This window comes from Pleurodeles waltl, chromosome 3_1 (genome assembly GCF_031143425.1).
Source record: "Pleurodeles waltl isolate 20211129_DDA chromosome 3_1, aPleWal1.hap1.20221129, whole genome shotgun sequence".
Taxonomy (NCBI): Eukaryota; Metazoa; Chordata; class Amphibia; order Caudata; family Salamandridae; genus Pleurodeles; species Pleurodeles waltl.
In genome coordinates this window covers 1,695,623,016-1,695,638,231 of record NC_090440.1, presented here as the reverse complement: position 1 = coordinate 1,695,638,231, position 15,216 = coordinate 1,695,623,016, and the positions used below count along the sequence as shown (strand labels likewise).

At 44.7% G+C, this 15,216-nt stretch overlaps 1 protein-coding gene across 1 annotated transcript in view; it reads left to right on the top strand.

Moving 5' to 3' along the window:
* The window catches only part of LOC138285510 (aryl hydrocarbon receptor-like), a 214,300-nt gene that overhangs the window by 148,395 nt on the left and 50,689 nt on the right, over window positions 1-15,216 (top strand). Inside the window, exons 5-9 of the mRNA XM_069225505.1 lie at window positions 1,651-1,780; window positions 2,858-2,997; window positions 3,768-3,970; window positions 4,729-4,838; window positions 8,682-8,823. Of these exons, the coding sequence (XP_069081606.1) occupies window positions 1,651-1,780; window positions 2,858-2,997; window positions 3,768-3,970; window positions 4,729-4,838; window positions 8,682-8,823 (725 nt within the window). The remainder of the gene's footprint in view (window positions 1-1,650; window positions 1,781-2,857; window positions 2,998-3,767; window positions 3,971-4,728; window positions 4,839-8,681; window positions 8,824-15,216) is intronic.

Below are 15,216 nucleotides of genomic sequence, written 5' to 3'. Positions count from 1 at the left end.
ATATGTAGAGGGCCCCAACTGATCCTGGTCTAATGTCAGTTTATGTTTTTTTGCTTTGCTTTGGTTATGCTTAACAACTTTGTTTATAACCCCTGCATGTGACATCAATCATACATGCAGATGTGATGAGTGTAATATGCTGCTTATTACCATTGTGGAGGGAAGGGAGGTGCATCATGACCTACTCGAGGCTTTGCCTCTCATTGGCCCTGCCCCTTCCACACTCAACAATGGAAATAAAGAGCAGATAACACTCTACGCATCTGCATAGTTTCTATATATGTCATTTGGATAATGAAAGGACAAGGTCATGGGTTATTTTTCATATTTGACCTGAAGTCTTTCAAACAATGGAGTGATTTCTTGGGCCCAAACACTGGTGGACGAGTAGTCCTGATGTGGCAAGTGACAGGTGTTACTGGCCACATCACAATTACATGTAATGCGGTGAAACTGTGAGAACACCATGGCTCCCTGCTTTTTACTTGGACCTTTCATCTGCTCAATGCAAGCAGAATGCCCATGTGAAAAAAGCCCACACAGGGGAAACAACATACAGGAATTAGTCCAGAAACATTGGTTTATATATGTTGGTTTCTATTTCTCACCGGAAAAATCGTGATTGCAAAATATTCCTATATCTGGGATGTATTGGCACCAGGTACTTCCTGCATTACTTTTAATGGATCATAAAGCAGTGCTCTAAGTGGTCCAGGGCCTGCAGGGACGGGCCCTGGCAAAGGCAAAGAATAGACATTGAACCAGGGCCCCATGGCGTCCCCTGTTTCTGTCATTCACTGGCAGAAGAAAACAAACCCTGCTTTTCTGCATGTCACGTACTAGAGCTGCAAAACAATGCCACCAGAAGTCTGGCGACACAGAGACTGACAGGTGGAACCTGTTGTTTAACTTTATTATTCCAGGTCCTAAGGTCCCGCGTTACATGTAATTGTGATGTGGACACCTGTCACTAGCTACATCAAGACCACTGGTCCACTCGAGTTTGGGCCCAAGTAATCACCCCATCGTTTGCAAGACCTCAGGTCAAACATGAAAAATAACCTATTAGCATGCCCTTTCATAATCCAAATGACACATATAGAATGCGTAGAGTGTTTTGCCACTCAAATATAAGCTTCCCTTGTCAAGTGTTTTTTATTGCTTTTGGCCTTGAATAAAGGTGCTATATAAATTGTTAAAACGTATCCTGCGGATTTTGATTATACTTTGTCCAGTGAGGCCGCCATTAATGAATTTGTTAAACAGAGGGTGCTTTTTGACACGTAATCCATTTTATAGGCAACCTTTTTCATCCCACTTAAAGCATGTTGGAAAGACTTCAGTTCCTGTTCTTTCTTGCGTAGTACGAGAGGGCCTTCTTGGTGGTTGAATTGACCTAGGGCATAAATGCTAGCTTTTCTCAGGGATCTGAAAGCTCTAGCAACGTTTGAGGTGTTTCTTGTGCACCTTGGGAGAGCTGCGGCGATATCTGGGTTCTTAGTGAGGCTTTCAGTCCTGTCTCACTTGGGTGGTGCTTGCTCTTTGATTGTGATGAATGAATGTTTTTCCAGTAGTGCTTTCCCTCTAGCTCACCCTACTTGAGTTAATTTTTTTTAAACATTTTCAAATGCTTGCATTCTCTTTTATTAGTCGGACGTCATCTACCAAAGTGTGTATGAGCTTATTCACACCGATGATCGGGCCATGTTCCGCTGCCAGCTGCACTGGGCGCTTAATCCTCCTCCTTACGATAACCAGGAGAGTGAACAAGGGTCAGAAGGTAAGAACTGAGGGAGAGCCCTGGGAGAGGGGCAGAGACTGAGAACCTGTGAAAAAGAAACTGTGGATAGAGTGAGGGCTGCAGTGAGGAGCTGGAGCAAGGGGGCAGATGGTGAAACCTCGGGGGCAGAGAGTGACAGCTGAGGAATATCCTGGGGTAGGAGGCCCTGTGTGGGAGCCAGCAAATAGCCCAGATGTTTCAAATGAACACTCTTGGTAAGAAGAACTTAGAGTGACTCCCGTGGGGTTTGGTGGCAGGCAGCAGAAGGTAGGGCCAGTGTCGTGGCGTACTCATTTTAGGCAGCGGCAGAGGGCAGTAAACTGACTGTAAAAGTGTCCAACCTCTTCCTTAGCCAAGGGGCAGCGCAGCCTAATGTCATTTCCCTTAAAATGCAGAATCCCTAGCATCGGGCCTTGTAGAAAGTTAGAACTGGAGGTCCAAATGGTAGGAGTACACCGTGAAAACCAAGGGAACATCAAAAAAGGAGGGAGATGACCTCTTGGTCCTGAGGATAGAGAGTATAATGCGAGAACTTAGAAGAGGCCTTGAACAAGAGGCTGGTTTGAGAACTGGCAGACGAAGGGCGATAGAAACTAGGAACTGTAGAGTGGGGGAGACAGGGGATGTAGGCAGAGGGTAAGAACTAGGACACTGGTAGGAGGGACAAAGGGCAGAAGAACCGCAGGGGAATGCTGGAAGGGATCCAGGAGATGAGAACATTAGGTGCACCATGGCTAAGAGTCTTAAGGGAAGAACTCGCAAAGAACCTGAACACAGAGTTGCAGGGTGTGAGTGACAGAAGAGAGGGGCAGAGAGGAGGAACTGCAGGTTCTAGAAACCTGGAGAGGGGATACCTGGAACTGTGGAGTGGAGCTTGCCATTTTATCCTCCCTATTATCTACCAGAGACACAGTGATACTGAAAATAACCCAGTTCCCTCAGCCCACTCCACATTAGACTCAACTAGGTTTTATCAGATGGACTTTTGCGTGTCTCCTTTTCATGATGAAAAAATGTTCACTGCACAGAGAACAAGTGTCTAGTGTTATATATTTACACCCTATTTCTTTGTTCCAGCTGTGCCAGTAAACCAGAATTTACATAAGAGTACCAACACCTATACACCCGACCAGCTGCCCCCAGAAAATTCTTCTTTCATGGAGCGCAACTTTGTCTGCAGATTCCGCTGCCTATTGGACAATTCATCTGGATTTTTGGTACTTGTTTTTCACTGTATCTTAGAACATCAGGTTGGGGAAAATGCATAAAATAAGGACAGAATGAGGTGTGTGGCCATAGATCCACTGAATACTCAAGACTTTGACTCATCTTCTAATCCCTCTTCTTTTTAAGTCTGTATATATTTTATGCTCAATTGGTGCATCTTACCCAGCTTACAAATCACCAACAATATATACACATAGTATCACACATCAACAAATACATCCATCCTACTCTGCAGCCCATCCGTCCCGTGCTACTCCGAGTTAGAATCTACGCACAACTTGTATGCACCTCACTCATGACCTCTTTCTTTCCCTGATCCGTAGCCTCTCTACTGTTCCAGGTCATTTACCTACTCATAGCTCTGCCATTGCATTTCAGTCATAATTTACAGAACTCGGCGCTGTACATGTGCTGGCACCCAAACATGGGTCTTCGAACGCACCTCAATCGTCATTTTCAGTAGTCGTTTCCGTAGAAGTAGCTCACATATCTGCCAATGCACCTGTCCCCTGACGCGCAGCACTCCAGTCTATGCCGTTCCAGTGTTGGTACCCACATACAGCCCTCCCACTCCCAGTGTTCCTAGTTTCTGCTCCAGCTACTGTAGAGTCCTAGCATTTTGTAAGTTGTTTTTTGTCCTTTGCCAGGTCACAAAGGCTCTCCAGTCTGTATGTTTCTTAGTCTGGGGTTTCTTCTGTGCCTCTGTATCTCAGCCTCTGTTTTCACTGTACCTTTACCAGCCTCTAATGTGTTTCCGCAGGCCCTCACCTTTCAAGGGCGCCTAAAGTTCCTGCATGGACAGAATAAGAGGTCTGAGGATGGGTCGGTTCAGCCACCCCAGCTGGCGTTCTTTGCTATCGCCACCCCTTTGCAGCCTCCCTCCATCTTGGAGCTTCGCACTAAGACTTTCATCTTCCAGACTAAGCACAAGCTGGACTTTACCCCCATGGCCTGCGACTCCAGGTGGGGCCTTAATATAGTGTTGTGGGCAAACAAGAAGCCTAGAACGAGGAGGGATGGGGGAGGGAAGGGACTGTATGGAGGGGGGGAGAAGGAAACAATAAGAGGAAGAAGCTGGGTTGGTGCTGTGGTATGTCACTTGTGGGAGTGATGTGTGGACATTAGGCTGAAGCGGTTTGGCGGTTCCAGACGCGAGGGTGTGTGCACCTGGCTGGGAGAAGCATAGGATCACGTTTGTGGCAGCCTAACACACATGTAAGTTGTTGCTGCAGAAGCCATCTTAAACGGCTTCAGACCCCTAAATACTTCCGCTCTGGGGAGGATCTCTGGTGTGAGCAGGCATCTATGCGTGTCTCGTGATCAAAGCCCTGGACCTGTCCCTTCGAGAAGTGACTGGTAGAGCCAGGCACTCTCATCATTGGGAAGGCTGTAACGAGTCTTACATGGGTAATAGTGTAGTGTTCATCAGAGAGTGAAGACACCCTCCAACTAATCTCCTTTGCTCACCCTAGTAGGTTAATACTCGAGATTATAGTTTCTAGATTTGCAGAATGGTTGTGATTGCCCTCAACTATCTGCCTATTGTTGGTTTTTGTACAGAGTTTAAAGGTAAACAAATCATTGCGCATAGGAAATTATTGGTGTGGTGAAGTTTCTCGCAGAGCACGTCTGTTTTCCTGATTTGAAGAGGGTTGGTTGAGTTTAGTGGGTCACTTGGTGATCCTGACGATTTCCTAAGTGTTCCCTCTCCTTACTTACAGAGGAAAGGTCGTGCTGGGCTATACAGAGATGGAGCTGTGCATGCGCGGCACTGGATACCAGTTCATCCACGCAGCAGACATGATGTACTGTGCCGACAACCATGTGAGAAGTAAGTGCTTCCCCAATCTGTCAGATTACCTGAAATGGGGATACCACAGCCTGTACTACTGTCAGAGAAGTATGTTTGTGACTGTAGAAGAAGGGAGCTACTATAGTGTTTGCCACATTAAGAGACGGACCAATACAATTTGCGCTGCTGTCAAATATTGGAGATTTCGTTGCTTGAATGTCTGCTTGGCAGATGTGTCACCAGGGACTGTGCCTCTGCAAAGGCAATTTCGTGTTTACTTCAAAGAGCATGCAGGGTTACTGTGATGGTCTGTGCTCCTTTCATGAAGGGGAATCTTTATTAGTCAATTTATTACACTCCGAAACAGAAATCCTTCTATAATCTGGGATACGAACAAGGGGGCACAGTCTGTGATAATATTACAGAGGCGATCTCCAAAAAAGGCGTACTGCCACCAGGGGGAATGTTTTCCGCACTCTTCATGGCCATCAGAAAGGGAATCTCAAAGGCTATCCGTGCTGACATCCATAGTAATTAGGAATGGGTGGGCACGATGAAATATTAAATACAGTTATACCCTTAGCAAATTCTAGTTTGTAGAAGCAACAGTGGGTCTGCGTTCTTTGCAGCATTTGGTACGAAGGGATTTGAATTTCAAGTGCTTTTACAGCCAAAGTAAGAAAGCTAGACTGTATTTCATTTTATTTAAAAATTCAAAACATGTGTGAGTTGTTGAAGATCATTTTATAGCAGCTCTTTAATCAGCGGCGCTGCCCCAGAGCAGTGAAACCTTTTAGTACATTTTGATATTCACAGGCTAGACTAGACATCTACATAGCTGTTACGTGCTCCTCACAGGAAATCGCCTAATGCCTCCATTGACAGGCTTATCAGTGTGGAGTATCCTATATACTGGAATTCTATCCTAAGCTGCATCCCTTTTCTTGCTGGTCTTCGCGTGCACAATGCTAGGGCTCAGGCAGCAGCTTCAAGGCCATGTATCTTTGGATGTCATCTATAGGGCAAACATGAGTGGTCCTCTTCATACTCCAGGGTTGCATGGTATAAACTAGGTAATGTGAAGCCATTTTCAAGGATATTGTTAATGAACGTTGGTGCATCATTTGTTGACATTCCATTCTGTTATCACAATGTCATACACTCATGTCTTCAGCACGGAGATATGCAGCTGGATGTACTAGTTAAGAGCAAGTCACTCGGGGTAGAGATTATTGTACCTCCTCAGCGCCATCTATCCTTCGGCTCAGTTTCTCTTCGGGATTCTGCAAGGAGGGCACAGCTGTTAGCCATATGCACACACCAAACTCCCCATTGAAAGTTTTTTTCTGTCACAGTGCAAATAATTTTCAGGTATACCCCACTGTTGTCAGGATATCCCGTGAATCTGGAATGGGCACTAAAGACATGAGGTGGATAAATCACTGAAGTGAGTAGGTACAGCCAGGGGCGTCCTCTCCGCAATGGCGGAGGAGCCTCGCCCCACTGGCCAAGAGCCAGCAGCAGAAAAAATTACCCGCTGGGTACAACTTTGTGAATATCCTCCTAAACATCTTTGACTGATGCTTATTCTAGGGGAACCTGTCATTTGACCTGACAGATTCTTCTAGTATGGATATCCTGCAAGTTAACAGCAGACCTAAACGTGTCTGTGACTTCTCTTGCCACTTTTCTGCTGATTCTGTACCATATTGCTACTTCCTATCCATGGCACTCTGTGTAAATGACTACTGTAACTGTTGCACAGAGGTCTGTAAAAATGGTGAGTGAACTTAAAAAGATTACAGCAGTTTGTTGACTGACTCATTCTCGGCCTCAGACGACCTGATCACCTCCCTTTTAATGATTAAACAAAGGGTTGAATTGCCTAGTCCAGGCAGACTGCTTGTCCCCTTGCACCAATCTGAGGTTAGCCTCCCTGTATCATCTCAAGTTGCTTCTGGTGAGGTACAAACGGTTAAGAACATGTCTTTGCACCCTCAAGACTTCTTTGCCTTTGCTTTTTGACTTCAGGAAATTTGGAAGGACTTGAAGACCCACCTCTCCCAACAAGCATCCTACCATGAATTAGTAAAAGTGTTCTGTCTGTTGTTTCTCACTTTCTTCTCCCACATTTACCCATCGAGGGTTTTGAAACATTCCACGAAGAACTTTACAAAAACCGTTTAATTAATTGTTAGTCAATACTCGCCTAATATTTCTGCTTCTTTCAGTTTCTGAGCTTCCAAATCCCGCGTACTTCATAAGTGATCTCCCTAATGTGGAGATATGGGAACATGACGCCAAAGACAAGGGACCTTTCAAGAATCGTGTGGGTATTCAGAAGAGAGCTTGGGCCAGATATATGACTCGTTTTACTGGTTGCAAACAACCCATCAGCCCATGTGCAACTGGTAAAATGCGTTTTGGCACGTACCAATGGCAAAATGCGAGTCAGTAACTTGTTACCGACTCGTATTTTGCTTTTGCAATGCGGTATTAGGAAGGGGTGTGTTTAGGGCGTCACTTCCTAATACCGAATTGCACTGGCATGTATGAATGTTTTCAGACTGGAATGCGGTCGCAAAACATTTATAATATACTGACTCCGTGAAGGAGGTGGTAAGCCATTCACAAACGGGAAGAGGTACCCCTCCCCCTTTGTAAATGGGGGCGCTAAAATTTTTTAAGAGCATGCAGTGGTCCCAGGGACCACTGCCTCCTCTTAAAAATGAAAAGGAGACTTTTCATTTTTTTGTTTGAAATGCATCCCTTCAGGGAAAACAGGCTGCATTTAAAAAAAAATGCTTTATTTAAAAAGAAGTCACAGACATTGTCGTCTGCTGACCACAGCAGGCCACCATCCCTGTGAGCGCCGGCCATTCCCAGTGGGTCGCAAATTGCGATCTGCCTCATGGATATTAACAGTGTCTCAGACTCTGTTGTAAATAACAGTTTCAACTCGCAATTTGCGACTTGCTAAAATTAGCAAATTGTGATTCCCAAACTATGATGGTCGTACATCTGGTTCCTAGTTGTTAGGTGTGCTGTCAGATTTTGAAAAGAGCAGCTGGTGCAAATGGTGGTGATTGAAAGTGGTCATTGATGGCATCAATTAAGCACCAGAGCTCAACCTGAAATCCAATGGCCATGTTAAAATCAATTTTCACATAACATAACATAGCTTGTCTTGTACCTTTTTTCTGATCCCCAATTTCTCAGATTGTTGTTGCAGATGACAAGAGACCATTGTCTCAGTCTACTATTGTAAGGGGGATTTTTTATAACTGGGTTTCAGTGTGCGAGTTAGTGGTACTCTCATGTTGTAGACTACAAGAAAAAAGAGCACTATCGCAAGTGATTTTCATGGGGTTTTTATAACCTCAAGTCTGCGCTACCAAAAGTGAAAGTGCAGGCAGCATCCAGGCAAAAGAGCAGCACTGCCTAATTCAGTTTTATCGACAGAAAGTTGCAACTCCACATTGTTACTGTTGACTTCGATCCATAATCTTGTCGATTTGAGTTGCTGCGCTTGTTCTGAGGTAAATTTATGGCCATCTGGTCGTTTCTCAATGAATTAGTGTCCCTCTGCTCATCTCACAGCTCATTTCTGTATTTTTTGCTGGCTTTGCTGTTGGTATTTTCTCTTCTGCTTGTTCATGAGTTAATTGTTTACTCTCTTCTTCTCTTACAGTATGTTTGTGTCCTTACAGTTGCCTCCAAGTTTTTTTTTACTCCTTTGGCTCGTCTCACATTTTATTGCTTGTCTGACAATCATTTCTTGTCAATCAGTTTTGTCAGCCGGTTGATTTCTGTCATATAGCTTTTGTCACAGTTGGTATATATTCCTCATGCTGTTTTTTGATATATTCTTTGTTTGTCTAGTGATTAAGACTGGAGAAAGTGGGATGACAGTTTTCCGATTATTGACGAAAGATGCCGGCTGGATCTGGGTTCAGGCCAACGCTCGTCTAGTGTACAAAGGTGGACGGCCCGATTGTATCATTGCTCGTCAGAGGGCATTATCGTAAGTACATTGTAGCAGGAAAGGTGGTGGGTGGGTTGAATCAAGTGATAAACGGTTGTAGAGAGAGCTAAAGCTTGTGACGGCAGGACAAGGAAAGGCATGACTTTCTGAGGTAAAAGCCAACTATCCTGGTTCTATAATAGATGATGCAAAGGCACTCCTTGTAGTTTTTTATGCTTTTTGAAAGACAACTATTAGTATTAAGTCTAGTTTTTCTGCTTTCTTGTCAGCCCTTACATAGATAATTGTCCGGTGGCATTCTTAGGGATAAAGGTAAGGGATCCTATGGTTTATGTCTTGAATAACCTTGCGTCTCTGTCCAGTCTTAAGAATCAGAGCTCAGCATGCCGCTTCTCCCCAGGAGAGAGTAATTTACTTATATACAGTCAATGACAGAACACACATGGACATTTGAAGTGGACATTTAGTTGTTTGAAACAGTAATCTGGATTAGTCAGTCAAAAGTTGCACTCACATTTTGAGACCGTAATTAAGGACCATTGTATTTCACACCTAATGCATCACCTCCATCTAGAACTGTACCTCATGTCAGGAGGATAAGAGTAAAAACCATGTTTTTGCCTAGAAAGATGCAACATAAAGTGAAACTGTAATTTCCTTCTGTATTGAGTGCTGGGTGGTCCCTGCCAGGAACTACTGGTGTCATAGACACTACAGATACTAGTGACCTGCCATGCACATTCATAAGGATCGAAAACAAGAAACAGGGGTTCCAGCCTTGGTAATAAAACAGATGAGCAGCAAGGAGATTCACAAGCTGAATCATGAAGTAGGTTCTCCATGCCCAACTTGGAAGTAGAAGATCAATGTATCTGGGGCCCGAATGGAGCTGTACTGTTTTCAGAACCATACCATATCTCTTTTTTGTGAAGCTCAAAACCTTGTGTGTAGGTTAGTGTATGAGTTAATGTATCTAGGACATCCCCTTACCTGTGTCCTGGATGAGTGTTGGCCACGTAGGACCTGAGACAGCGTCAGCTTAGTACCTCTCCTTCCTAACAAAGGCCTAGTGACAGCCATATTGCAGGTAGTTGAGTTGTAGAGGTGGACAAGAATGGGATAATTCTTTAGGAGCCTACATCAAAGTCCTTACATCTTTAGGACTGTCCCGACTACCTAGGATTACAGTGGCCCACTAGAGAATAATTTGGGGGCCAAAGTAGAGGTGTTATTTAGGGAAGATTTAAAACAAGATACTAAGTGGGCTGAGTGACTGCATCCACTCATTCCTGGGTATGTCAGACTGACCTTGGCTGATTTACTGAAAGTAGAAATTCTGTTCCTGTAAAACTATCTAGCTTGGCTGCAGGTGTCTCATAGCTCTAAGCCAACCGATTCTCCCAGTTTTACTTGCATGCCAGCTTTCAGTTGCTTGGCCGATGTACAGATCAAGTCAGAGGATTGCTTCTTTCTTCTTCTGGTTGATAACATTTCTCTATCGTTCAAGACTTATCCACATCAATCATTCCATTCATTCCACGTACTGCTGTAAATCACTGCACACTCCTGCCATCTAGAATTGGACATTCTGTCTGTAAACTGGTGAGCAGAGTCTCCTTGAAGTCCAGTTGAAGCATGAGTTACTATCTCAAAAGGATCAATATCTATCACACTGGAGGTAAGTCAGTGCCATAAGGCTTGGTACTTCCAGCTCTTCTGTGTCAAGTCTACACTAGGCCCTGGTTACAACTAATAGGATCTGAATGGTTACATTTCAACACATACACTGATGACACCCAAATTAATTTTTGATTCAGTCACAAAAATAAGTTTGATGGTGTTGCAGCAAGACTTTATACGCCCAATGGTTAACAATGGACTGAAACTGAATACAGAGAAAAAGTTTATTCTACTGGATGGCAGATATATGCTCACTTTTCTTCTCTCTGTCTGCACCCACCAACCGTATCAGCCTTTCTACCAAATTCAATGACATTGTTTAAAATCTGGGGAGAGTCTAATTCTGCAGATAGACAAAGTGTCAGACTGGAAGGTTTAAGCTGTGAAAATTACACAAAATACTCTAGTTTGTACTTGGAAAGGTGCAGTGTTTGCTTACCTTTTCAAAAGTACAGAATAGGTGTCTTTTTGCCGAGCAATTTTGTGATGTGCATATATATACATATATATATATATATATTTATGTTCGATGGCATGTGTAGCTGCAGATACACATGCTTTGCACATCCCGCCATCTAGTGTTGGGCTCGGAGTGTTACAAGTTGTTTTTCTTCGAAGAAGTCTTTTCGAGTCACGAGATCGAAGGACTCCTCCCCTTTCGGCTCCATTGCGCATGGGCGTCGACTCCATCTTAGATTGTTTTCTTTCCGCCATCGGGTTCGGACGTGTTCCTTTTCGCTCCGCGTTTCGGTTCGGAAAGATAGTTAGAATCTCGGAAAATTTGACGGTATTGTTTGTGTTCGGTATCGGGTTAGTTACAACAGATCGACACCGAATTTTGAAGAGCTCCGGTGGCCCTTTGGGGTTTTCGATCCCCCGTCGGGGCCTGGTCGGCCCGAACACGTGTCTCTTCAAGGCTAATGGAACGGACCCCATTCCGCTTCTGCCCAAAATGTCACAACAAGTATCCTTATACAGATCAGCATCTGGTCTGTAACTTGTGTTTGTCTCCAGAACACAAAGAAGATACTTGTGAAGCCTGTCAAGCGTTTCGGTCGAGGAAGACACTAAGAGACCGAAGAGCGAGAAGACTACAGATGGCGTCAGCGCCGACAGGACAAAAACACTTGGAGGAGGAAGAAGAAACCTTCTCCATCGAGGACTCGGACAAGGTCGATCCCGAACAGACGCCGAAAACCGTGAGTAAGACGTCGACACACAAAACTCACGGAAAGACCACTAAAGCCCAGGGGACGCCACCGCCAGCAGGCCATGGCTTAACCCGGAAAATAGGTGACCGAACATCAGCACCGAAAAAGGGCACACATGTGTCGAAGGCATCCGACTCCGGTCGAGATACCGGCACAGAGCAGACTCGACCCCGAGACAGCGGGTCAGAGCAAGTTCGGCACTGAGAGGGCGGCACCGAAACGAGTCGGCACCGAGAGACCGGAACACCGAAAATAAAAAAAGTGTCGTCGGAGCCGAAAAAGACTGACGAAAAAGTTTCCATACCGAAACATCCGGCCTCGGAACCGAAAACAAGTTCCTACACAGAGGAACAGGGACTGTCCTCACAAATGCAAGGACATAGGTTCGGACAAGAACTAGAGTCAATGGAGCCAGATTACACTCAGAGAAGGCTCCACATCCAAAAAGACACAGGGAAGATAAGTACTTTTCCCCCAATTCGGATGAAAAGAAGACTTGCCTTCCAAGAAAAAGACAAGCAGCCACAGGCAAAGGTGGCAAGACAAGTAACCCCGCCACCATCTCCACCACGCTCAACACAGACATCACCGGTAGCCACTCCACCACTGATGCAGTCCCCAACTCATACTGGAATGAGTCAGGATAATCCCGACGCATGGGATCTTTATGATGCGCCAGTATCAGATTACAGCCCAGACTGTTATCCAGCGAGACCGTCACCACCTGAGGACAGTACAGCCTACACACAGGTGGTGTCAAGAGCAGCGGTGTTTCATAATGTCACCCTGCATGCAGAGCCTATTGAGGATGACTTTTTATTTAACACACCATCCTCCACACATAGCCAATACCAAAGTCTCCCTATGCTACCTGTAATGCTAAAACACTCCAAACAGGTGTTTCAGGAGCCTGTGAGGGGCAGGGCCATAACTCCAAGGGTGGAGAAGAAATACAAGCCGCCTCCAACAGACCCGGCATACTTCACGCAGCAATTAACACCAGACTCTGTGGTAGTAGGAGCAGCTCTCAAGATAGCGAACTCACACACCTCAGGAGACGCACCACCTCCAGACAAGGAGAGTCGCAAGTTCGACGCTGAGGGGAAAAGGGTTGCAGCACAAGCGGCCAACCAATGGCGCATTGCCAACTCACAGGCATTGCTGGCGAGATATGATAGGGCTCATTGGGACGAAATGCAACATTTCATTGAACACTTGCCCAAAGAGTTCCAAAAAAGGGCACAACAAGTGGTGGAGGAAGGACAAAGTATCTCGAACAATCAGATACGCTTGGCAATGGATGCTGCAGATACAGCTGCTAGAACAGTAAATACAGCAGTGACTATAAGGAGACACGCATGGCTGTGTACGTCAGGATTCAAGCCGGAAATACAACAAGCCGTGCTGAATATGCCATTTAACGGACAGCAGTTGTTTGGGCCGGAGGTGGACACTGCTATCGAAAAACTTAAAAAGGACACTGATACGGCCAAAGCCATGGGCGCACTCTACTGCCCACAGAGCAGAGGCACATTTAGTAAAACACAGTTTCGAGGGGGGTTTCGGGGACAAAGCACGGAACCCACAACCTCACAAACAAGGCCCACTTATCAGAGCCAATATCAGCGGGGACATTTTCGGGGACAATATAGAGGGGGCCAATTCCAAAAAAGTAGAGGAAAGTTCCAAAGTCCCAAAACTCCACAAAACAAGCAGTGACTTCAACGTCACAAATCCCCAACACATAACACCTGTGGGGGGGAGACTAACCAAGTTCTACAAACAATGGGAGGAAATAACAACAGACACTTGAATCCTAGCAATTATCCAGCATGGTTATTGCATAGAATTTCTCAAATTCCCTCCAAATGTCCCACCGAAAACACACAATATGTCAAAACAACACATGGATCTTCTACAACTAGAGGTCCAAGCGTTGTTGCAAAAAGATGCAATAGAAATGGTACCAATTCATCAGACAGGAACAGGAGTTTACTCGCTGTACTTTCTCATACCCAAAAGGACAAAACTCTAAGACCTATATTAGATCTCAGAACATTAAATATCTACATCAAATCAGATCACTTTCACATGGTGACATTACAGGACGTAATCCCATTGCTCAAACAACAAGTCTACATGACAACACTAGACCTAGAGGATGCATACTTCCATATACCGATACATCCTTCACACAGAAAGTACTTAAGGTTTGTATTCCAAGGGGTACATTACCAATTCAGAGTGTTGCCATTCCGGATAACAACTGCGCCAAGAGTTTTTACAAAATACCTGGCAGTAGTAGCTGCTCATATCAGAAGGCAGCAAATACATGTGTTCCCGTACCTAGACGATTGGTTAATCAAAACCAACACGCAAGAACGGTGTTCACAACACAAAAAGTATGTCATAGAAACCCTCCACAAACTAGGTTTCTCACTCAACTACACAAAGTCACACCTTCAGCTGTGTCAAACACGGCAATACTTAGGGGCGACAATCAACACAACAAAAGGGATTGCCACTCCAAGTCCACAAAGGGTACAGGCATTTCACAATGTAATACATGCCATGTATCCAAAACAAAAGATACAAGTCAAGATGGTGATGAAACTACTAGGCATGATGTCCTCATGCATAGCCATTGTCCCAAACGCAAGATTGCACATGTGGCCCTTACAACAGTGCCTAGCATCACAATGGTCACAGGCACAGGCTCAACTTCTAGATCTAGTGTTGATAGACCGCCAAACATACACCTCGCTTCAATGGTGGAACAATATAAATTTAAACCAAGGGCGGCCTTTCCAAGACCCAGTGCCTCAATACCTAATAACGACAGATGCCTCCATGATAGGGAGGGGAGCACACCTCAACCAACACAGCATCCAAGGACAATGGGACACTCAGCAGAGACAGTTTCACATAAATCACTTAGAACTACTGGCAGTATTTCTAGCGTTGAAAGCATTTCAACCCATAATAAGCCACAAACACATTCCTGTCAAAACAGACAACAAGACAACGATGTATTATCTGAACAAACAGGGAGGAACACACTCGACACAGTTGTGTCTCCTGGCACAGAGAATATGGCATTGGGCGATTCACAATCACATTCGCCTAATAGCACAGTTTATTCCAGGGATTCAGAATCAGTTAGCAGACAATCTCTCTCGGGATCACCAACAGATCCACGAATGGGAAATTCACCCCCAAATACTAAACACTTACTTCCAAAGATGGGGAACACCACAAATAGACCTATTTGCAACAAAAGAAAACGCAAAATGCCTAAACTTCGCATCCAGGTACCCACAAGATCAGTCTCAGGGCAATGCGCTATGGATGAGTTTGTCAGGGATATTTGCATATTTATTATTGCCATAATAATCAAATTCAGCCATTACACGCATCTGCTAAAGACATCGTAAGCTACTTACTACATTTGCAAAAGTCAAAGCTAGCTTTTTCATCCATTAAAATACATTTTACCGCAATTTCAGCTTATCTGCAAATTACGCACTCAACTTCATTATTT